Source organism: Phyllostomus hastatus, unplaced genomic scaffold (genome assembly GCF_019186645.2).
Source record: "Phyllostomus hastatus isolate PE091 unplaced genomic scaffold, TTU_PhHast_1.1 phas_scaffold_78, whole genome shotgun sequence".
NCBI classification, from domain to species: Eukaryota; Metazoa; Chordata; class Mammalia; order Chiroptera; family Phyllostomidae; genus Phyllostomus; species Phyllostomus hastatus.
This window is the reverse complement of record NW_025334041.1, coordinates 14609939-14635957: the sequence shown is the minus strand read 5'-3', so window position 1 is coordinate 14635957 and position 26019 is coordinate 14609939. Positions and strand designations below refer to the sequence as shown.

At 38.3% G+C, this 26019-nt stretch overlaps 1 protein-coding gene across 11 annotated transcripts; it reads right to left on the bottom strand.

The window, feature by feature from the left end:
- Positions 1-1873: 1873 nt before the first annotated feature.
- TRA2A (transformer 2 alpha homolog) lies at positions 1874-23104 on the bottom strand. Of its 11 annotated transcripts, none has more exons than XM_045827506.1 (10): positions 22872-23103; positions 22503-22617; positions 13302-13613; positions 12887-13020; positions 9980-10079; positions 7729-7917; positions 5360-5475; positions 3654-3779; positions 2915-2982; positions 1874-2760 (listed from the first exon to the last, which is right to left on the bottom strand). In XM_045827506.1, exons 5-10 carry the CDS (start codon positions 10010-10012, stop codon positions 2750-2752), a joined length of 543 nt encoding a protein of 180 aa, XP_045683462.1. In that variant the 5' UTR covers positions 10013-10079; positions 12887-13020; positions 13302-13613; positions 22503-22617; positions 22872-23103; the 3' UTR covers positions 1874-2749. The 11 variants fall into 11 exon arrangements, with proteins under 11 accessions (XP_045683462.1, XP_045683467.1, XP_045683461.1 ...); XM_045827511.1 differs by having other exon boundaries at positions 13535-13613; XM_045827505.1 differs by lacking the exon at positions 22503-22617 and adding an exon at positions 22267-22356.
- Between the last annotated feature and the right edge of the window lie 2915 nt (positions 23105-26019).

The window sequence follows — 26019 nt, the reverse complement described above, 5'->3', positions numbered from 1 at the left end:
AATTGTTCTCTTTTCCCCAAGGCCCTCTCAAGACTACTACTTCACAGGGTAATAAACCACTATTAGAAAACTGGTGCACCCTGGCTGGCATAGCTCAGTGGATTGAGCGTGGGCTGCGAACCAAAGTGTCCCAGGTTCGATTCCCAGCCAGGGTACATGCCTGGGTTGCAGGCCATAACCCCCAGCAACCGCACATTGATGTTTCTCTCTCTCTCTCTCCCTCCCTTCCCTTTCTAAAAATAAGTAAATAAAATCTTAAAAAAAAAAAAAACCAAACCTGGTGCATATTCTTGTAGATTTTATTCTACATAAAAAGTAATTAAAAAACCAAATACCTATATATACACATTGTTTTATATGTGTACTTTTCCTAGGAAGACAGACTGAATTCCGCCCCAGACTTTTAAGGGCTCCATGATCCAAAAAACATTAAGTAGGAACCACTGTTGCAAGGAGTTAGAAACAAGTTTTTCTTCAATGAGCTGAAAAAATTTCATTTTCACTTTAACAATACCGGTAACAGAAGAGGCCCAGAAGTACCCCATTTTTATTTCTATGTTGTACATCCATGTAATGTGGCACATGTAGTTTCTAAGCCTAATACACATCCATATATCCGTGACATTCCACCCACTTCTGACAGCAGCCCCCTCTCTATAGAAGAACTCACCTCCACGGATGAAACCACACTTCCCAACCTCTTCCCCTCCCTAGCAAGGCCCAGCTCTTAAGGTTATCATTGTCTTCTCCAACATTCCAGGTATCCTTCTGTCTTATAAGGCCATTACATTTGCTGTTCCTTACACTTAACATACTCTTCTTCCAGATATCTACGAGGCTCCCTTTCAATTTTCAGATTTTACTCAAATTTCACCTACTCAGGGAAGACTTCAAAGACTACCCTATTTAAACTCGAATCCTCTTATTTCTCCTTGCCTGCTTTTTCTCCATCAGCATGTATATAACACATCTTTGTATGTTTATGGTCTCTTCATATGGCTACTTCCAAATTGTGGCTGCTACTTCTTTTTCTTGATACACTGCTTAAATTTTAAAGTATACCCATAGTCAACACATTAATGTTCTCTTTAGGGCAATGAATCCTAGTGTTTTAACAATGGGCTTAAGACTAAAAACCCTCCAGGGACCAACAAGAAACTGCTTTGTTCTATGAATAGCCTTTACTGGCAAACTTTTTTTTAAAAAAGATTTTATTTTATTTTTTAGAGAGGGAAGGGAGGGAGAAAGACAAAGATCAATGTGGGGTCGCTGAGGGTCATGGCCTGCAACCCAGGCATGTACCCTGACTGGGAATCGAACCTGTGATGCTTTGGTTCGCAGCTCACGCTCAATCCACTGAACTACGCCAGCCAGGACTGGCTAACTTTTTTAGAAGACATTTTAAAAAGTCAGCTTTTCAATTCAGATGTCTGAGGCACTTCAATCCCATAGATCCCCTACTACACAGATTATAATAATCTAATTTACATCTGCTTTGAGGGAGAAAACAAAGGGGCTCCTGCTCCTTTACCTTTTCACAAACACCTGAAACACCAGCCACCGCTTGGCTAAAGCACTCTCCCCTTAATGTCACAGCACAGTCGTTTAAGTGTATGTCTGACTAGAATGTGGGCTTTTTGAAGACATGAACCATAATGTCTTTCCTTCGGCACGGTGCTTGATACTGAATACTTTCAATATTTATAACCTGGTTAACAAAAAAGGTGAATAAAACAAAGATTTTTAAAGACTGAGTAAGAGACAAGGATTACATTTAGGTATAAGCAAAAAATGTTAGGAAAAAGGAAGGAATGGTTCCCAAATCAATCCAGTTGTATTTCCCCCCTTGTAACACAATAAAGAGACAGTCCCATTTTCAAAGAAACTAACTTTTATTTGAAAGGAGACTACTTTCCCCACACACATCCCCTAAGGACTCCATGCTATACGAGAAGAGCCTGCTGGACCAACGTTCCAATGACCAAAATTTCTAACAGCAAAGTGTACAACTGCTCTAAGTAATAAATAATACGGGCTATCCTTCACTGATTAAAAGAATACTTAAACTTCAATAAATTCAACACAAAAATCACACTTTGTTAACTTTTTAACAGATGTATTTTAAATACATTTTATAGAAGAAGTACACAAGTTTTCCATCTCTAAAGAAACAATGTATTTTTAAGTTTCAAATTTTCCATTTCTGAAAAGAAATGACCAAGTGTTTCCTTTTACAGCTTCAAACTTTCTACACGCAACTATCTGACTGCTCCATGCCCCCCTGGACAAACTGGATGGGACCGCACTACTTTTGTGTTACTCACTATCTTCCCCAAAAGGAAGTTGAAAAAGGAGTTCGTTGTAAATGCAGATTTCTAATACAGTGTCGAATACAGTATCTGACACAAAAGAAGCTTTAAAAAGATAATTTCTTTCCTCTTTTGATTAGCTTGGAGTTAATTTTCTAAAAAAGCAACCTTAAAAAAAAAATCATTTACAAAGCGTAACACTAGGGGTTCCTTTTTTACTCAAGATGTTTAACTACTCAAAATGACAACAATCACATCTTTAAGAGTATAATAAAAGGGGTGGAAAACAGCAATACAATTGACAAAGTGTAGATGCTAAATAAACCAAAGATTTTTTAAGGGTTCTTTTCAAGAAGTAGGAAGGGTTAGCGCAGGGAAATCCAGAATTAAACAAAAAAAGAAAAAGAAAAAGAAATCCTTAACTGCAACCATTCTCTGTATCAGTAGCGTCCTGAAACGAGAGGGGGGAAAAAAATCAAATTGACGATCAGTTTGACTAGCCTATTATTTTTCCAACTATTACCAGTCACCATATATCCTAATATTCTAAAGTCAACCATTAATTAGAAATGAGGTTCTTAGCACTACAAAAGCACAATACATACTTGGGCTGTAGGAACGAGATCTCGATCGTGATCTGTAGCGACTATAGTAAGGAGAAGGCGATCTTCTTCTGTAGGAAACAAACAATTACTTAGCACACTCATAATCCACAGAGGCAGATGAAAATAAAAATTCCCCATCGTTCAAAATAATAATGAACCTGCCCTGGCTGGTGTGGCTCAGTGGACTGAGTGCACATGAACCCAAAGGTTATCCCAGTCAGGGCACATGTCTAGGTTGCAGGTCAGATCCCCAGTTAGAGGAAATGAACTGATGTATGTTTCACACAATAATGTTTCTCTCCCCCCTTTCTCTTGTTTCTAAAGATATATAAATGATATCTTAAAAAATAAATAGATAAAAAAAAAAAACACAACTGTCCGTTCCCCAATAAATAATGTTGGGGGGCGGGGGGAACAAACCAAGATGATAACTATTACATTCTCTATGTGCCAATGATACTAAAATAGTAAGTATCTAAAGATGATAACTATTACATTCTCTATGTGCCAAAGATACTAAAACAGTATTTCGTTGTGGCACAACGAAATATTGGCAAATACAGATAATGAACCTCTGTCTTCAGTCTTGAGAAAAATCATTTTTTTCTATTTTTTAAAGAAAGCATCATATAATAATCTTTCAAACATTTTTATTAATACATATCAAACATAAATCAAAAGTGCCAAGTATTACTACCACCATCTAATTTAGAACAGAAATCACAAGTTAAAACATTACCTGTACCGGTAATCATAGTCTTCATATCTGTCATAGCCACGCTCATATCCTCTATCATAGTAAGAATCTCGACGTCTGCCACCTCCGCCGCCTCCACCACCGCCTCCGCCTCCTCCGCCGCCACTACTACAGAAAAAAGAAAAAATTCCACATCAATGTAAACTATTATTTTCTAGTATTATTTAATACTAAATGGTACTTAAATAAAGTAAAATGGAGGAAGGAGGTGAGATAACAGAGAAAAAAATAAACCCTTACACGTCAATTACCTCCATGGCTTAAGTTTGCTGCCATCAATGGTATTCTGCTTTGGCTTCCTAGTCATTACATAAACAACCAAAAAAGATTTCACACAACTCTCCAAACTATAAACTGCTGTTCTATTAATGCACTACCTAAGTCAGCAGGACGTTCTCAACAAGGTGAAATGAACTGTGCTGGGAAAAAACACCAAACTGCTAAAACGTGTGTCATCAAGACTAATTCAGGTCTGGCTGGTATGGCTCCGTGAAATGAGTGCTGTGGTTTGATTCCCAGTCAGGATGCATGCATGCCTGGGCTGCAGGCAGGTCCCCAGTAAGGGGTGGGTGAGAGGCAACCACACATTGATGTCTCTCTCTCCTTTCCCCCCTCCCTAAAATGAATAAATTAATAAAAATGAATAAATGAAATCTTAAAAAGACGAATTCAAAGCAATTTAAAAAACATCAAGAATTTTAAAAGCCCCCATCTGTATTATACACAATATAAAAGTTGCCCCCCCACTTTTAAATAAACACTAATATCAGTAAAACCCTTCCCAATATACAGAGACTTCCCAGATCATATAAAAATAGAAATACTTTCTTAAAAGCATGTATTTTTCTAGTATCTAGTAATTTTCTATTTCTGTAGTATCAAGGGCCAGAAATGCACTTCAATAGTTTTAATATATATATATATATATATATATATATATATATATATATATATATATCCTCCTCATACATATATGCTCACACACACACACACACACGCGCGCAGCTGAACCTTGAACCATACATTTATTATTTTTCAATCCTCACCTGAGGGCATGCTCACCAATTTCAGAGAGAAGGGGAAGAGGGGGAAACATAGATTGGTTAGCTCTCTCACGTGCACTCAGCAGGAAAGAACCTGCACCTTGGTATGTGTCCTGACTGGGAATCGAACCTGCTTACCTTGTGGTTTATGAGAAGACACTCCAACCATCTGAGCCACACCAGCCAGGGCTGTATTGGGTTCTATTAATCTGCAGATTCCCACTCCCACAATAAACACTATACTGTTTTCAATGTTCGGGAGTCTGTATATGCTGAGGGTCAACTGCATGCATCGACCTACGCCATTTTACACAGGGAACTGAGATCCACAAATTCTGGTATTTGTGGAGGTCTTAGAACCAATCCCTTCCTGGTGGTATACTAAGTTTTGGGGGGGGGGTCAAAAGCTTAATTGGATTTTTGACTACAAAGGAGTTGGTCCCCCTAATCCCCATGCTGTTTAAGGGTCAACTGTATATAAATTCAAAAATAAAGAAATAAATGATTCAAAGACTGTATACAAATTAAGTACATTTCCATTTTAATTATACAAAAAATTTTATCCTTTAACTAATCAAAATTCTGTAGACATTTCTGGTAGACTTCAGGTTATAGCGGTTTAGCTTAGGAAACTTGAAATCTTACTGAGTTGGTCTGCCCATGTAGATGCCTGGTGTAGGTGTGTGTGCTCTCTTGGTGATAGAGTAATCCACACGAATTCTTCTACCGTCCAGCTCCATTCCATTTGCCCTTTCCATAGCCTTAAAGGAGAGAGGCACAGAAAATCACGCATAATTCCCCCAGGAGACACTACCAAAACTGTAATAAATTAAAGTTCTCTAAACACTTCTCTTTCAAACACGAGGCAGGATTTTACATATTAACCCTCCTTGTTATACACATGCCAGTGTCTGGGCAACCCAAAGCAGAAACTGACGAGTCTAAACTGGTCAAGCCAGGCCTTAGGAACACACTGCCACCCAGTGGACTGCACATACAAAGGAACCTCTAAACCTGCCAGTTAAGTACTCCTGTCTTTGTACCTGCATTTACAGTGCCTATCACTTTGACTTTTGAGACTAATACCAATAAATGCAATAATTCAACCACTTTAACAAATTTGCATGAAGTTCTTTGGAACTAAGTGGCTATTTTCATTTTGTGTTATCCAGACACAAACCTGGGAGAAGAAGAATCAAGAGACAAGATGAACAAATTTCATATTTTAAAAAATTGTGATACTGTTCACATGTTTCAACATTAACTTCAGGTCAGGTATCTTGGTATTTTTAAATTACACCTCTCTCCCTTAATTGAGATCAGGAATAAACAAGAGACAAATATAGTAGTCCTGCACCCCTTCCCTGCAGTTTCAGTTGTCCAGTCAACCAGCAGACAAAATGGAAAATTCCAGAAATAAATAATTCACAAGTTTTAAATTAAATTGTGTGCTGTCCCTCCCAGGATGTAAATCATCCCTGTCCAGCATATCCACACTGTATAAGCTACTTCTCCCCACCCCCACTGGCCACTTAGTAGATGTCCTGGTTGTCTCAACTGTCACAGTATCTCAGTGCTTGTGTTAAAGTCATTCCTATGTGGCCCCAAAGCACAAGGACAGCAATGCTGGCAATTCAGAAATGCCAAAGAAAAGCTGTAAAAAGTGCTTCAGTGAAAAGTTTGGTTCTATCCAGTTTCAGGTATCCAGGAGGGTGGGGTGGGGGGTGGGCAGTCCTGGAACGTATCCCCTGCAGATACGGGGGGTACACACTATGCAACAGCAAAAATGAATGCATGATCAATACTGGCAAAACATCAGAATGCCTGTTGCATAAAGGACTTACAACCTGCAGCATTGTTTTGTTAAGACTTCGTCAGGTCTCAACCTCAGCATTGAGGACACTTCGGGACTGCTAGTTCTATGCTGAGGATGGCTATCCTGTGTACTGAAGGATGTTTAGTGTCATCCCTGGTGTCCACCCACACATGCAAATAGCCTCTATTATTTTTAAAAGACTGCTTATTAAGACTTATTAAGACTGCTTATGTTGCAATCAAGCACTGTTGATGCATAGGGCAACAGTAACATATATCCAGCTACTGTCACAAGTAAAATGGCATAAAAAAATGCTAATATCTGTGATTTATTAAGGTCTGATAACACCTTAACAATGAGCTTCAAATTCCTTAGAGTGGAGTTTTCTAACTCAATCACTAAACTTTTAGTAAAGAGAAAGCAAGTCTACTGGTTCCTTTACAATCCAATACCTATTACATTACACTGGCACTATTTCAAACCATTCTGTTGACAAATTAAGAAGGGCACCAAAAAGGCCCTGGCTGGGTAGCTCAGTTGGTTAGAGCATCATCCTGATACACCAATGTTTTGGGTTTGATCCCCAGGCAGGGCACATAAAAGCATCAACCAATGAATAAGTTAAGTGAAACAACAAATTTTATGTTTCTCTGTGTCCCTCTGTAAATTTAATCAATCAGTCAATCAACCAATCAATAAAAGAATAGCATCAAACAAAAATTTAAGAGTACCAACTCATCTATTATTTTGTGGTTATAGAACAGAATGATAGATGAATATTAAGAGAACAGAAAAACAAAGCTCTGTATGTGCACATGGGTAGCAAATTAGACATAAAATTAAACAGATTCAACTTAAAACACTGTAATTCTAAAAAGTCAACGAATCACCTGCTTGGAGTATAAATAAAGCTTAATCAAAAGAAACACACACTTCACTTTTTCCATTAACCCAAACATACATCTCACTTTACAAGGCCAGATTTCAATAACGATACCCCTATAGAAGTATTACCTGGAACGTGAAACTGGCCACTCTAATTTTAACACTAAGACACAGAGTTTGAATCAGATCAAGAATGAAAGAGGACATAATGTGTACAGAACTGGGAGTCTATTAATCAACTTTTAATAGCAACTCAATACTATGATCATGCACACCAGAAAATGTTCAGTGACAACTGTAAAAACAAAACTACCTCTTTTGAGTCATCTATTCTCTCAAAATACACAAAAGCAAATCCTCGTGATCGTCCAGTTCGCTGATCATAAACCACATTGACACCACTCAATGGTCCATATCGAGAAAACACTTCACGAAGATCCCTCTCTGTTGTGTACAAACTGAGGCCAAACACTCCAAGACAAGTGTTGGGATCTGGATTTGCCTGTTGAATAAAGAAAGACGTCAATTAATTTTAAGCTCCAAATTAAAATAAATATTAAAACACAGATATATATTGCCTAAAACACCTCACCCAATACCCAAAGACCATACTGTTTCAAGTAACTTGGAAACAATTTAAGAGAGGGGAAGAAAACAGATGAGTTATGTCTCTATACTTCAGGTTGTAGCCTGTACAAAAACAACTCTACTCTCACTGTCCTGGCTGGTGCGGCTCTGTTGGCTGGGTGCCATCCCTCAAAGCAAGAGGTCACCAGTTCAATTCCAGGTCCAATCGATGGTTTTTCTCTCACTGCGATGTTTCTCTCCTTACCTCTCTTTCTCATTTATTAATGATATACAAAATCGTATTTATTTATGGGTAAGGAAACTGAGTCTGGTTTTAAAGATTTTATTTATTTTTAAAGAGAGGGGAAGGGAGGGAGAAATAGAGGGAGAGAAACATGGATTGGTTGCTTCTGGCACACTCCCCACAGGGGAACTGGCCTGCAACCCAGGCATGTGCCCCAAACCGGAACTATACTGGAGACATTTGGTTTGCGGGTTAATGCCCAACTCACCGAGCCACACCAGTTAGGACTCTCTTTTTTAAAAAACAAGGATTAAAAAAAAAAAAAGATTTCATTTATTTATTTTTATAGAGATGGGAAGGGAGAGAGAGAAACATCCATTGGTTGCCTCTCGCATACCCCCAACAGGGGACCTGGCCCCTAACCCAGGCTTGTGCCCTGGCTGGAAAAGAAATGGTAACCCTTTGCTATGTAAGATGACGCCCAACTGAGCTAGCTATATAGGTCAGGCTTGCTCTCCCTCCCTCCCTCCCTTCCCCTTTCTCTAAAAATAAACAAATAAAATGAAAGAAGAAAAAGAGAAAGTGCCTTGGCTAGTGTGGCTCAGTGGAGTGAGCGCTGGCCTATGAACCAGAAGGTTGCCAGTTTGATTCCCAGTCAAGGCACATGCCTGGATTGTAGGCTGGGTCCCCAGTTGGAGGCATATGAGTGGCAACCCATCGATATAGCTCTCACACATTGATGTCCTTTCCCTCTTTTTCTCCCTCCCTTCCCCTCTGAGAAAAAAATAAATAAAATCTTTAAAAAAAAGAAAGGAAGAAAGAAGGATTTTTGGGGGGACCAGGACAGGGAACAACCTTACTTTCTATTCTAATAATGTTCAGAATGTATACTAAGAATACACCCTCAGTTTAATGCCTATTTCTAGTTTATTCAAATGTTTTCTATCCTTTATAGATGTGTACTTAATCTGACTTCATCTGCAACTGCTGAGTAGAACCCCCGCCCCCATTTTCATTCCTAAGCAGATCCCACCAGAGTTCAGAGGTGCGGCATCTACACGGAGAAGCGCAGCATAATAGTTAAATTAAGCACAGGAACATTAGAATCAAGGGTCTGACTGAAACCTGGGCTCTGCCATCTAGCCAAAAAACAAACCTCAATGTCAAAACTCAATTTCCTTGCCCTGACTGGTGTAGCTCAGTGGGTTGAATATCATCCTGCAACCTGAAAGGTCGAAGTTCACACGCCTGGGTTTTGGACTAGGTTGCCAGTTGGGGGCGTGCAAGAGGACACAGTTTGATATTTCCCTTTCTGCCTCCCTTCCTTCCTCTCTAAAAATAAATAAAATCTTCTCATACACACACACACACTCCATTTCATTATCCATAATATGCTAACCTGTGTTGAAGAACTTTGCCCAGTGCTCATACTATGAGTGTGAGCTATTTCTACAGTATTTACCTGCTGTCTACTCCGTCAAAGCCTTTTGTCTCAATATTCTTAACTCAGTTTATGCTTTTCATTTTAATCCCTGGAACAAAACATTTCTCCCCAAAGTTCATGTCTTTTAACTACTCAAAAGTCAAGAAAAGGAAATACACTTAAATGTATACCAAATAACATCCACACCCTCAATGATGATTTTTGAGTACCACTTTTTAAACAATGGTCTTGTTCTCACAAAGCAAGATATGCTGTAAGGCAAAACACAAATGAAAGAAAAGTTTTCATTAACTTTTAAAAACCACATACCCTGCTGCCTGTGTGTCTTCTCCGGTTAGACATTGGAGAGTGACTTCGGCTCCTTCGACGTCGGTACTCTGGTGTGTACGACCTACTCCGAGACCGCCTCCTGTGAGAGTGAGAATGGGATCTGGATCGAGTGTAACGTCTATGAGAATGCCTCCTTGACCTCGACCTTTGAGAGAAAAAGTTTAGGTGATACTGAAACAAACGGCTAATGCCAGGGACCTATACAGATAACCCCTGCCTACTCTCAGCCCCTTTTGGAGAGGGGCAGTCTTCCTCTTGTTCCCTTCATCACTACACTCTCCTGTTCTTAGCCTGTCCCTTCCACATCCACTCTTTTTGCCTTACAAGCATGTTAAGGCCCTACTTTCTTCAAAACAAAACAAAACAAAACAAAACAAAACAAAACAAAACCCAACTACCACTAGGAAGGAAATTCTGCAATATTCAACAGATGAAACTTGAGGGCACTGCGCTAAGTGCAGTCAGTCAGTCACAAAGAAACAAATGCTGTATGATTCCGCTCACATGAGGTATTTAGTAGTCAAAATCATGAAGACAAAGTAAAATGGCTGTTGCCCCGGGATGGGTGAAGGGGAGAATGGCAAATGTTGTCTAATGGGTATAGTTTCAGTTTTACAAGAGATGAAGAGTTATCAGGATGGATAATGGTGATGGTTGCACAACAATGTGAAATGTATATAATACCACTGAGTTGTATATTTTTAAATGGTTAAGGTTTTTACGTGCATTTTACCATAAAAATATACAAAACGTTAAAATCATTTCATTGAATCACTTATTACCTTCTCAATATAACACTATATTCCCTTCATTGTTAAGTACCATTTCCTTTCCAATCTTTCTTTAGCCTCCTGTAACCCACCATCTACTACATTAGTTCATCAACCTAAAATGCCCTTCTAATCTAATACTTTTCATCAAGCTTTCTACAGCATCTCACCCATCTCTCCATTGCTGATTCCTCCTAGTTCATCTCCTGTCTGATTATTTCCAGTCACTCTCACAGTCCTCCTCCTTTGTCTATCAATGCAGCAATTTCTACTATTTACATGACCCATCCTTTACTAAACACCCAGACCAGTAGTGATGACAGTCACACAAAATAACTTCTATAAGGCGTTCAATAAATGTTATAAATACCAAGGGCCGGAAAGTTTAAAAAGAGGGCACGTGGGTATAGGAATAAAACTAAAGAGGCAAGATTGTTCAAAACCAAGAAGGCTAACAATAAAGCCAGGGCACTTAACAGACTTTATCAGGTAGATGGGGAAAGGTGTCCTAGGGATATCAAGAGCAAAGGTTCCTTGACAAGAAGACGTGGACACATGATCAGAGAACTGCAGAACAGTACAATCTGCAAGGTATTAAGGAGAGTGAAGATTAGGAAAGGATTGAGACAACATCATATAAATGCTTGAATATCAAGCTGAGAGCATAGATTTATCGATACAGCAAACAAAGGCTTCTTTTTTAAATAAAGATTTTATTTATTTTTTAGAGAAAGGAGGAAGGGAAGAAGTTAAGTGAGGGAGCGAAACATCCGTATGTGAGAAACATTGATTGGTTGCCCCTCACACACCCACCCCTGCAAATGGGTACCTGGCCTGCAACCTAGCCATGTGTCCTGGCCGGGAATTGAACCGGTGACCTTTTGGTTCATAGGGCTGCACTCAAACCACTGAGCCACACCAGCCAGGGCAACAAAGGCTTTTTAATAGGAAGAAAATAAAATGAGCAGCCTACTATCTAAAAGAAATTAATCATTTGAGGGGTGGGATGTGGTATGTATGAAGAAAACTTGTGTTTGTGCAAGAATGCCAAAGAGGATATTTTACATTTTCTTTAGCATTAATTTATAGCCTCAATTTAAGGGAATAGAAAGTTTCTGCTATTTAATTTTTCAGGTAACACATGAGCAGAAAACGGAATCAAGGGATAAGAGATTATCTAAGGGGAAAGGATTCTAGGCTGAAGCCAGTAAATGCTAAGGTTCTTAAACGGAAATATGCTCATTTCTGTTTCTACAGCCAAATTCCATTCAGTGCTATTCTGCACATGGAGATTTAGAGTGGCTAGTAAATCAAGGACTGGGCTGGATATAACAGAGATAAAGGCATAGCTGTAGACCTCGATGAAAGTAGTCTTTTAACTAATTCTGTCTCATGCCTCCCTGCAAGTAGACCCTATTCAAAAATATAAATGGACTCTAACCAAGAAATTACAATGATTTATCAAACTAACTATAGGCTGTTCCCCCCAACCAGCCCACCTGGGACATCCAATATAGTGAACCCTGAAGTTGCCAATGGAGTATTAACATGTTGAGCTGGTGGTGGCAGGGGCTCTCAGTCACCCAGGGATCCTCTGCCCACTCTCCCAATTACATCTGAGCAGAGTTCCACCCTGAACCTAAGTCAAAATATTCAGGTAAAGAATGTAGTTGGAATGTGAACTGTGAAAAACCTTCTCAAATAATTTTGATAACCAACAGAACATATATACATCAAATTCTCTGCACTACATTACATGCCAACTCTTCAGTGGACAAAATTACCTTTTTTGTTGTGCAAATATTATTGAAGTAAAATCAAACACGAATCCTCAAATAACAAGGACATGTAAATCAGCTGACATTTAATTTGTTTTAATAGCCAGTGAATATGTGATAGATTGAGCTAGAGATAATTCTACCTTATTTACGTGTTTATCTCGAATATACTACTCATTTCTAAACTCTATGTGAACAGTTTGAGAAAACTACGTGATTGGAGTCTTTTGTGAAATTTCTATACAAAATGCTGCAAAACTGAGATATGGCAAAAAACCACTTTGCTCTGAAAAATCCAAGGAAAGCATTTTTTTAAGTATTACTTTAAACACACATACCTGGATTTTGATCTTGATCGAGAATGGGATTCAGAATGTTTGGAAACCCTTGATGGACTACGAGATCCTGACCTGCTCTCCGATTTTACTCGAGCAGGAGTTCCCGTTGGAGATTTTGACTGAGAGCGAGACTCCTAACAAAGAAGACAGTATTACAAATGGCACTGGTCATGTAGATGCCTAACACCTAACATTTAAAATACCGTAATTATTTATATTGATTGCTCCTGGAAAACAAATGGTTAGGCAACACCCTCCAGAAAAAAATTTCAGCTCATTAATAACCCATTGTTAATACTGCTAACTGTCCTCTAAAATTCCCTACTTGAACCAGATCACCAATTCTCTATTAACTAAGTAATCATGCAAATTCATCTACAACTTGATCATACAGACACTGGAACATAAACCATACATTTACTTAACCTAGGACCCATTCATTCTTCCAGATTCTTTTAATTCTACTTCACTCTTGCTTTCTACTTCTCTTCATTCTTCATTGAGTTTTTCATTTTTCATACTTCGTGTATTCTTCCCCAATTCAAACAATTCAAAATAGCCTTAAAAAAATATTCAAGTGCTTCTATCTGACCAATCTTCTGTTCAATTTTTTCCCCCATTCAATTTTATTTTTCTGATCTTTAATACTTTTCATTAGCCTTCTTTTATCTTGATTTATCTTCCACATTCTTGGAAAAAACTCTTCAATTTCTTCACGAACATTAACCTTAATGGAAAAAGAACATTTAGTATATTTAAGCACGTGGGGATTATAAAACTCTGCTGGAGTTCAGAATGTTATCTACCAAATGGAAAAGCCAGCAGGTAAAGTGCAAATAACTAGTTTATTAAAAAAAAACAAACAAAAAATTTTATAATCTTTAAAATTGTTCAAAAGTCTAGTTTCTAAAAATTAGAGAGAATTCACTAATTTTTCTAAATTTTTTTACCATACTCTTCACCCTCCTCCCCTTTCATGGTTCACCCTAGTTCCTAAAATGTGAACAATTTTAATATAAATACTTAATTCAAGCATAAATCTAACTTGAACTGTAACCTCCCACCCATGTTTTACATTTTCACTAATTTATATCCTGAAAACGTCTTAGTGATCTTAAAATAAGCTTTCACTAAGCCATGCTAAGGTATCAAAATATAATTAAAGCAAAGCATCCTAGCCTGCAGCATCTGTATAACACCTATCCAAACTCTAACATACTGAGGCTCAAAGAGATAACATCTCCCAATTTTGTTTGACCACTATCTTTACTTACTGACTTAACCAGGAAGATATGTTCTGAAGCAAAGCAAGGGGAAAGTATAAAATTCTTAAAATTTCTCCCCAGCTTATCAATTCCTAATATAATGTATTTTTGCAACTGTGTCATTTTAAAACTCTGTATTATCCATGAATTATCATAATGCATGAGAAGTTATCACAAAATTAATACCAGGGTCTTTCTTTTTGATCCCACCTCTTTTTGTCCCATTTTTGCAGATTTATGCAGTTATGCATATTTGTACTCCCTTTAGTGACTATATCCTATACCAGTAAACTGCCTGGCTCCTGAAAAAGCTGAATATATGTATATAAAAAACTTTCTAAATCCATTAATTTAAAACTGATTAAAAGCCTGTTTTTTTAATGTGACAGATACATGAGGCACTTATGACCAAAGTGGGACAGCTGGTTTCTCTGTCCATTTAAGCCTTGCTTATCAGTGTAAATATTATCCCAGTTTCACACCAATTTTCATTTATACCATAAACCTACCTACCATATAACTTCCTTTAAACTTTCCCTTGCATTTTGTTTAATGTCAAGAACTGTACCGATGCCGCTAAGCATATTTATTTTTTCAGATGAAAACACAACTGAAATATATACCTTTCCTGTTCAATATTAATCTTTCCCATTTAGCCACCTGCGTAAGTTCTCCACTACATCTCACACACTCTGGACAGATCCTTGGAACAGAAACAGCAATTTAGGCCTTTCAGACTCACTGAAAAACCGTAAAAGCAGCATATTCAGTACTTTAACAAAGGGTACAGCTAATTTGCTTGTAACTGCAGTCTCATAGGCTGCTTCACTAACTATGCTGATAATAGATGGAATACCCTCTATGAACATCACCACAGCCCTTATTATACACACGTATCAGAAGGCTTTGTGCTCTGTGACGCTGTAAAACCTTAAATTTACTAGGACAGAAATCAAATCTTACCGCCAAATCCCTAATTTATTCTTAAACGTTTATGTGAAACTTCCTACTATAGGCTAAAAATTTATGGTCCAAATATATGCGTAGGTTTGATTTTCAAATCTTCCCTTATAAGCGTGACTAACAGTTAAAAATTATTCAGTAGTACTGAACATTGCCTTTTCTTAGAAGCTAATGTGCAAACAAAGTAATCAATATCTTAAATTTTAAATCCCAGCTCTGGCATAGCAACTTATTGGAAAAATGCAATTTTCCCTTTATTTGTTAACAAAGCATTAAGACATAACAATATCTTTTCAAAAGACATCAGCGTATTTTAAAAGAAGGCTTGCTTTTATAATTATCCAAGGTGTTACAAAACCTAATCTTTATTGCCTACACTTCAATTTATTTTTTAATCAGGGAACCTAAATCTGCATAAATTTCTCGCTCTTTTTTTATATTTTATTTACTTATTTTTAGAGAGAGGAAGGGAGGGAGAATGAGAGAGAGAGAGAGAGGGAGGGAGGGAGGGAGGGAGGGAGGGAGGGAGGGAGGGAGAGGGGCAGGCATCCCCACGTGGTTGCCTCTCATGTGCCCCCTACTGGGGACCTAGCCCACAACCAAGGCAAGTGCTCCGACTGGGAATTAAACTGGCAACCCTTTGGTTCACAGGCCCACACTCAATCCACTGAGCTACACCAACAGGGGCTGCATAAATTTCTTCATACAGTAATTCAAGGTTAAGAAACAGTCATCTTAATTCTCTTAACTCCTAGTTTCAAAGTTGTCATTATCAGTTTTATCTCGCAAAACCACTGAGACTTGAGACTAAAAAGATAAATAAATAACCATCAGTAAACTTAGCCTAGAGAATAAACTATAAAGAAAAAAATGAACAAAAGGAGTAAACTACATAAAAATAAGATAAAATAAAAAAATAAAATAAAAAAGAATGAAGCCTAAAATAAACCTTTAATTCTTCAGAATTATTTTTCCTATCATACCAAAAAAGGCCTGTCATAAGAACTAGTAGTTAATAAACAGTCTTCACACACAGAAAAATGGTCACATTAAAATTTGCCATTTTTAAGCAACTTGTTTCTCAAAAGCTGGTACCAAATAAATGCCATTTCCACTGTACTGTGCATTAGAAACCAGGCTACAATAACCCCTCTGTGGACAAATGCTAGAGTATCCTCTTCTACCTTTGACTGGTAACCACATCATGTCACAAATAAATTTTAAATATGCTTCCATTCTACCATAACCACTCTAAATCAAAAGCCAGGCACAAAGTTCTCACTGCACAACCTGCTTAAACAATGTTTGTTCTTCTAATTATTCTTTACCATCAAGGTACCCCTGGTGGTAGCTAAAGGACACAGCCAAAAATAAAAGGAGGGAGCTAACCATAAATATTAAGAAAGTTAAGGGTATTCAATAAAGTAGTCTAAGGATCTTTGATTTCTATTAAAATGCGGCTGTATTTTACACACTGAAAACAACCCCAGCAAACTATGCTTTTAATCAGAAAAAAGGGTTATTCGATATATGGCCATTGTTGCAGAACACCAATAACTGCTACAGAAAGCAACAATTGCACTAAAAAAAAAAAAAAAGCAACTGTATTATAGGTGGGAAAAAAATTCCAACTATATATGCTTAGTAATTAAAAGCCCATTAAAATAAACACATAAATCAATGTAAATGTTACACCGTAACCTGTCCTACTATTATAGCAAGGCAAATTCTATGCCAAGAATAGTGCCAAGCTTACACAAACTCAAGTATATATGAATAGAACATGAGATTTTTAAAACAAACTTCCTCAAAATACATTTTCCCACTACTTTATGATATTAGATACCTACTTCCATAGAAATACACTAGTGCATTTAAGTAAATTGTACGTTAGGGTGGGGGGTATTTAGATTACCCAAGTAATTTATATTTATTGTACCAAGAACTTCACTCGTTAGGATGTATGAGAAACCTGTGTTCACTCAATTATTTAATTTCAGTCTACAGAAATAGCAGTTCTGCCTCCTTCCTCTAGAGTGTTACGGGGCTTCTTTTACAAACTCACAGGCTTATAAAAAGAAATAATCCCACTCTCAATTCTTAACCCCTAACTGCTACTAGAGCAATTCTTTAAAAAGAAAATACCAATTGCTCACATAATCAATCGTCTTTAAATGATTTCCCTTTCTTTAAGGTCATACCTGCATGAAGCAATCTGAGTGAGGTTAAAGCGGTCTTTGTATCTGCAAAGGCTCACAGATATGCTAACACTATTATGTGTCTATAAGTTTGGAATAATTTTGGGAATGCTTAGCAAAAATTGGCATTTACACATACATAATCAAGTTCATGCCACAACTGTGAAATCACTTGTAAAATTTGTAATCTTTTGTACAGATTTTAAATGTGGCTCATAAACCTGCCAGCTTATATGCCACAATCAATTGTTCTATCCAAAAAGTTAGTGTATAAGTGACAATTTCAAAGGAAAAGTATAGAAAACAAATTTGTAAGAACTAATAAGCTTTAGGGTTAATAAAAGCCAATAAATAGCAACTAAAAGTAAACTACTAATGTAAGAACCTGTCTGAGAATTCTCTACTTATGTTCTCATCTTCTAAAATCATGAAATATTTATGAATCTTGAAAGACTACAGGTCCTTAGTTTCAAGGACAAATCCCAACTTTTCTACCTCAGATGGGTTAGGCCTAGTCACTCAGACCTTTGTGAAATCATGAAATAAGGCCTATACACAACTATTCATGGCAGTTAACTTAAAGGAAGGAGGGGAACCACATTTATTTTCATTATTACCCTCAACTTTCTTTTACAGATTTTACTGATTCTTTTCCCCATTGGATCTTTATTGTTTTCTCACCTCCACTTCTGTCTTGCTAAATCTATTAGGACATATGAACAAGTATCAGCTTTAATTACAAAGCTTCCAGATTTAGTTATTTGATGCCAAAGCACCCAGTGATACTACCAAGAGTTTTCACACTGTCTGTTAAGTTCTAGTAAACTATTATGCTGATTACTCATGCCCATTTCACACTTCCTATACCCTAGATAAACAGGGTAAATATACCCTATGTTCATTTACAAAACCAAGCCCATAAAATTTATTTGTATTTTTTAATGGAGCTCAATCCTAAATATTTCAATTTCTTGATATTTTTTTCAGATCCCAAGACAGTTTTATTATGTTTTAGAAATGATACAAATCATAAGCAGCAGTTATGACAAATCCGTAAAATTAGTTATGCACTGCTCAATTAGTTGCATTGCTCCTTTTAAAAATCCTGCTTTCTACTTGTATTGAGCAAATTAGTACCCTTCAGTGAAAGAATCTCAAATGTAAAAATTTAAGCATTAAAATGTTTCCTTAACTTTACAAATTCTTTAAATGATAGCGGGAACAAAAAAAAAAGCATTAAAACTGGATAATGACAGTACTTAACTTTAGGAAGATAAATTAAACCCAAGACAAGTAGGACTGTCTCAAATTTAATATTGTGCAACTCCTACTATGTGAAAGGAAGCCTTATCCTTTTTAATAGGTTGACATGATGAGAGGGAAATTAAATTGCTGAAGAAGCTGAATTAAGTTTTTTTAAAAAGCTACAGTGCTGACATTTTTACCTGTAAAATAGGAATTCAATAAGTCTATTTCTATTGTTCGACAAAATATCTACATACAAATTTCAATTCCAAATTGGTACAGGTGAATTTTTGTTTTGCTCTTCATTTTTATCATCCAGTCAACAACTGCATATATTAAGGGGAACGCTTGAGTTTCTTAAAAAAGTAGAAATAAGTTCTAAAAAGGGGGCGAGAATAAGTAGTATTTTCCCTCTTAAATTGTATTTCGAAGCATAGACAATCATGGAATTATAAAATAGACCCCTACACAATAAAGAATCAATAACTTCCATTAAAAACACTGAGCCCCACTGCATGAGCAAAAAAATCAGACTCTATTTTTCTAAGTTTCATTAAAATAACTAAGGGAGGAGGGGAATAAAGTGAAATGATAAGAAAAGCTTAATTTCAATCCTCCTTAACTTCTCTAAAGGACACTACAATTTTTTCACACCTAAACCCTAATTTTAGTCGAAGCTGTGTGAAGCAAACAACTCACTTTCTTTATGAAGATGAAACGTAGTCATAGTTCAAGTGCCAATCTAACCCCAAGCTCCAAAAGATATTTTCACTTAAAATATTTCTGTAAACTGGACATACACATCCCAAGCAAATTGCTTTAATGAACTCATTTATTTTAATGAACTATTATTCCCCCAGAGCCCATAAAAATGCTTCATTCATTCTTAATATCCCACTGATGTCCTGTTCAGACCAGATTTTTCATAATTTCCTTCCTTAAATATTTCAAATATTTAAGAGCAGCCCCACTGCTCTTCCTGTACCAGTCTCTCTGTTTGTGCTAAAATCCCTTTCATTATGCCACTCCTAGAATTAAGAATCCATAGATGGCTCCATACCGCAAATTTGTAAATCTACAATTATCTACAAGACCCTCCATTATCAAATCTATCGCCTCTCACTATTCTAGCAACCTACTCACTGCCACACCCATACAATCAACATTCATTTCCCCAATCATAAAATCCAAAGTAACTTTCACACACTACATAAAGCTTTCCCCCTTCCTGTAGTGCACAGAATTCCTCAGCTGTTTCTGGAATCCTTTATTCTATCACACAGCACTTGATTATATGTATATTAACTTCACCCAGATTTGAGCTGTCACCTCAAATAAGATCTTAAGTTCTTTTTCCTTGAAGAACATCTGGCTTTTTTGGTAAAAAGGCGGCAGATGCTCACCAGTTTGACCTCAGGTGAATTCTGGCCGGTTAAGACTTAGTTAGGGTTACTTATAACTAAATTGGGTCTATTATATTTTCTTTCCTAAAGTTTTTTTTTTTTTTACTCTGCAGCCTTTTAAAATGGAAGAGACATTAATCTATAATGGAAAATTAAGCTCCTGTAAACTGTGTTTAGTAAAATCCATTAATGACTCAGAGACAATGAAGTACAGTGTACTCTTAAAAAAAAAAATCAAAATATATACAACACAGTGTTACATCCCATGAGCAAATGACTGGGACTTGTACATCTCAGATTCCTGGCTACATGGTCTTCTGGGCCACAGTTTTTAATTTCTAAAATGGTAATAAGCCCTTGAAAAATTAGTGCAAGAAGTAAGTTAGAAAGTATGTCCAAGTTTTGGGGGAGAAGGGCATAGATTCTAAAAGTCTATAAAATACAAAGTCTTAATATTAGCCGTTTCTTTAATGTGTTCTGCAGTCTCTAGAAGTTGCCCTCTAATTCTAAAAATCTTTTCAGTAAGATGGGGTTAAATGTGTGTTTATTCTGTAGATAAAGCAAATGAAATCTGAATACTGACCTGTCAGATTTCTCTAATTTTAGTTAAAAAGAAGTATAACTACTTAAACACCTTTAAATTATTTTTGAGCCATTCTAAATTTAGATACAAAGATAAGAACACAACAATTGTATTCTATAAATTGTTTTTTAAATTTCTGGTTTGTGGTTAGCAGATTAAAAAAAAATCACTTTACTTTAAAAACCAAAAGCACTAGTTAACTGCTTTAAGAAAAAATTTAAGAAAGAAAAAGTAAACAGTCGGAAAAGCTTCTGGCATTCTTCTAATTCTTTAACCAATTAAATATAAAACAATTACTTCAACCTACACACAAGTAATGAGTGGGTGAGCATGGATGTATTCATTCAATCTGAGTTTATTCACGCTAAAATACACTTCTGGTATCACGCGTGAAAAAGTATTTTCTGTGACCATAAACACAATAATGGGGTGGGAGGTAAAAACCCTTTTCTATTGAAATAAATCAATGCTTACGTACATTTTAGCTTACAATTGGGTGGAAATCTTACATATATTATTACATATTAGGTAAAGTGATAACATCTTAAACTTGCTTCCTTCCTCAACTAGATGGCTAATTGAAAAATATGAACTTAAGAAGGGAGACAAGGTCCAAAACGGTAAGTCCACTTCACTTCCCCACAAACCAAACTAAAAGACATCAACAAAAATAATTTTTTGTTTTACACTTAATCAAAGGAAAGATTAATGGGCAGCAGTTTCTTTCCATAACTACCTAATATTTTCAAAACAAAAAGCAGCTTTTTTAAATTACCACAGCTTTTACAACTACCACCAAATATTATTACATAATTTTAAAAGTTTTGATGGACAAGAAATACCCTATCCTAAAAAAAATGAGCAAGTTCAACCACTCATTTATATCTATGCTCCAGATTATATTTTTTAAAACCCATTAAAAGTAGCCTTTTTGTTTAGAATCTATTTAAATCTCTTTCCTTAAAAAGAACAAAAGCCTAAACCGACCTCCTGATTTCACTGTCTGGGTCCAGGTGTTTAAATGGAGCTTCTGAAACAGGCAACATGCATTCCATCCAGCACACACCTCAAGTGTTTTTTACCCGTTTCCTAGTGACTAAAATACCAACACAGCAGACGGAACAAGTTGACTGGGCATTGTTTTCGGGGTTTCACACTCACGCACTCCCACCAATTTCCACTACGAGGGTAACTTCGGAAATGTAACTCCAACACTGGTAACTGTTCTAGCGTATCCCAGGGGTTTATATTCATCGATCCCAAATAATGAAAACCTCTGAGCCCTTTGTCGGTTGAGAAATGAGAGGGCCTGTAATTCTCAGCTAACGTTTTGCGCTAGAGCAAAGTATAAACCGACTAGCTATTTTTAAAATACTGAGCCATGAAATATGTTCAGTTATATAAGACTAAGCCAGAAGATTCCCCCACCCCTTTCCTTTTTTTTTTTTTTTTTGTTTTTACCGTAGAAACCTGTAAAGGAGGAGTCAGGTTTTAGATGAAAGGCCACAGGAAGAAAAGTATTAGAAGTTAAGATACAACGAAGAGGGGGAAAAAAAAAACACCCCAACATCAAGGAATCAGAAAAATAAGGCGTTATAGCATTCCCACAGTTTTTGAAATGAAAGAAGAAGGGACATTAAGGGGGAAAGGGCTCCTTGCGTAGTTTTCCCCTCACAGCTCTCGTCTTAAGAACGCTTAAGGGTCGCTGCGGTCGTTGACTAACCACTTCATTGGGCTCGTCCCACCTTCAACCTCAAGGCTTTCGCCTTTATAGACGCAACGCCGCCGGTTCCAACAGAGACGCGGCCGCTCACTGCAATAAAGAGCCAAGGAGACACAGGCCGCAGCTAGTCCCACGCCAGCTTCTCCCCGCCCGGACGTCAGCCCCGCGCACTTTCGACCCCGAGACCCTCCACGATGCTCGAGGTCGCTAGAAAGGCCACCGCAGGAAGCACCTACCACTATCCGGCCGGAGGGGAATTCCCTGCCGCCTCCTCCCGCCTCACCGCGACGGGGACCCACACCTCGCAACAGAGATAAGGAAGCCTCAGGGGTGGCGAGAAGGGAGGGCGCACTGCAGGGGGAAATCGGACCCAGGAGTCCAGGTATCAGTCTCCAAAAAAGGGGGAGAGGGGTTACCCGTGGTGTTTGGGGCAGGAGTGGAACCCAGAAGCCATCTTGGGATGAGGGAACAACGGCGATGGCTCCAGAGGCTGCTCCCCGCGGACCCCCGCACGACTCCCGCAACCCTGCCCCACCGCGCTCTCCCCGGTGAAACCCCGAGCATCGGGCCGCCGCCGAAGACGGCTCCCGCGGCTTTGTACTCACTCTGCCCTCGAAGTTGTTCTCCTCTACATCACTCATGTCGGCCAGGCGCTCCCCAGAACTAAATAAGAGACAAGTCTCGCCTTGAGGGCCGATGACCTAACCAACCCGCAGACCGGACCGTGGGGAGAAGAAAAGAGTCGGCAACTATGGCCGCTCCACTCGACTCCCACTCGGTCGCAGGCTCCTGCAAGATGGCGCCGGCGCCGCCTGAAACCTTCTGGACCCCCGAGTGCGCAGCGTAAGGGGGCGGGGCTTCTCAGTGACGCCACTATCCCCGCCTCCCTCGAGGCTTTGTTGCAGTTTCAGGCTCGCGTGCTGGTTGGCTTGTATTCCGAATCTCCGCGCGTCGGAACCTAATTCCCAGCGTTGACCTCCCAACTTTATCTTATTTAATGAGTCAGTCATTTTGGAGATCTTCAGTCACGGGATGAGCTTATGTTGATCTTAGTTCCTTTATACATTTTCCAAGTGGATTCTGATAACAGGAAAAACTGAGAACATATACACATAGTTAATAGGCTTTTACTTTGGGATGGATTCACCACTATTTTCTTCAAATTTTGTGCTTTGAGTGCGATCAAAGTAAGGCCTGAACGGATGGGGTTATGATGAAAAGTCTCAGTTCATTATTGCCTTACTCCTCTCTGCCTCCAGTCCCTCCTCCCAAAGACGACTGTATCAATTTTATTTTTTAGTAATGCTTAGTAGTTCCCTACTGCTCTTTTTTGATTTAGATATTTCCTTATAGCTTCGTGGCCAAGACCTTCCAAAGGTATCTACTTGGTTCCCAATTGTGGTAATAATTTCTTAGGTGACTGAGCTTTATTTGTATTTTGCAATTTTTGAGATTAATTTCCTCATAAAGTATTTTTCTCACAATAGTTTCTTTAAAAGTTATTAATTTAGAGAGAGAGAAACATGAATTTGTTGTTCCACTTATTTGTGCATTCATTGGTCGATTCCTGTGTGTGCCTTGACCCAGGGTGGAACCCGCAACCCTAGCACATCCAGAAAATGATTTAACCAACTGAGCTGTGGAGCCAGAGCCTTGCTTGAGTTTCTTGTAAAGTAGTCCTCCTTTCTCTTCATTGGATATATTCTAAGATCTCCAGTGGATGCCTGAAACCATAGAGAGTACCAAACCCTTTATATACTATTTCTTCTATACATAACCTCTGATAAAATTTGTTTTATAAATTAGGCACAGCAAAAGACTAAGAACAATAGCTAATAATGAAATGGAACAATTATAACTGTCATAAACTGTACTGTCATAAAAGTTATGTGTAGGTGTAGCATCATTGAGTAACATAAAGGTTACTTGAACACAAGCACTGGGATACCACCAGAGTGGATCTGGTAACTGAAGCAGCTACCAAGTGACTAATGGGCAGGTACAGTGTGGATCCCCTGGACAGAGGGATGATTCAGGTCCCACGAGGGATGGAGCAGGACAGCACCAGATTTCATCGCGCTACTCATATTGAAAAGCAATTTAGAACTTAGGAACTGTTTTATTTCTGGAGTTTTCCACTTAATGTTTTTGAGCCATGGTTGACCACAGGTAACAAACTTCAGAAAACAAAATCGTAGATAAGGGGGGACTACTGTATATTCTGGATATTAACCTTTTATCAGATAACATGGTCTGCAAATGTTTCCTCCTATTCTATAGAGTACCATTTATTTTTGTTGGTTTCCTTTGCTGTGCACAAATTTTGTTATGGTTTTGTTAAATTAACATTTGTTCAATAGAGCCCTGGGGTGCCTTGCAGTTATGTAAAAGACCACAAGAGAAATTGAGATAGAGAAGTTTAACACTTGCAGGACCCGGAGAAATCCATAGTGCGACTCCTCAAGGGCCATGGAAAGAGGTCAAGGAAGGGTACAGGCAGACAGAGTGACAAGACCTTGGGCACATGCCTTTATTAGGGTTCAAGGGTAGAGTGCTTTGGGGTTCCCAACCTGAGGCTGGATGGGTCAATTCAAACAAAAGAGCAGGCTTTTTTTTTTTTCAAATTATAAGAGAAACTTTATTTAGAAAGTTACAGCAGTAGTAGAAGTGAGCCAGCTAAGCTGCATTGGCTCAGGAAACAAGTTACAGAAGCAGAAGAAGGGCCCTTGGAGCTGAGGAGAGAGAATGGCAAAGGTAATGCACCGGGTGGGAAGAAGAGGGGACAGGGAAAGGCGCCAGCGTGCTCCAGAGAGTCAAGGGGGATAGCTTGTTAAGAGCAGGGTTCTGGTAAGCTGGTGGGGTGGGGAATGGGTCTTTTATGTGAAGTGGGATAAGACCCTGGGAGTCAAGGGAAACTGCTTATCACAAAGGCTGTTGGAGGAGTCATATCAGGAACTTGCGTTTGCATTTGACTCTGGGCTGTTATATAGGACATGCACCTGCATGAGGAGCTAGTGTCAGTTTAAAGCAGGTCACTTGGCCAAACAAGATGAATGCCAAGGAGCAATACCAAGGAGTAGCTTAGCTAAGCTCTCAGCAATCCATCCTGTGGTACATCAAGGTCAGGAATAGCAGCCACTTGTGTAGCAGATATCTTAAAGGGCGTAGGTGTTGTTTTCTGAAGCTACTATAAACCAAAAACACATTTAACCAAGGCAATAATAATGAAGCCTATGACAAACACTACTGTTTGAGATCCATTTCTTGGCCATTATTTGTAGGTGGGTGATGAGAGCCATGGAACAAATCAGGGACCTCGAGGAGTGTGGGAATTTGTTGAAATATTTCAGCTCTGTGATGCATGACCTGTAAACTGGACCCATCTTGTGTCAAGGAGGTCGGCCTGTGCCTGTCTTGAGTGTTAATAATGTACAGGCAGCAGGAAGTGCTCTGTAAAGAACAGATTCCACCCTGTTCAGCCAGTAGGAAGTCTCATGTCAGTCCATTATCCACCTTCGTTTGTGTTACTGAGTCATACACTATTGCTACATCAGACATGAAGCATGCTGTAGTGTTTACATGGGTTTGATTAGGGTGGCTGATAATCGCTGTGTAGTTTTTAACATCTGGTCTTGTTGGCCTAGGGCAGAAACCCCTGTTCCTAGACTGCTGTGTCAGTGGTCAGAGCCAGTCCCCACAGGACAGAGATAAGAGTGGCTCTTTTGGTGTAAGGGCAGGGCATTTCTAGTGGAC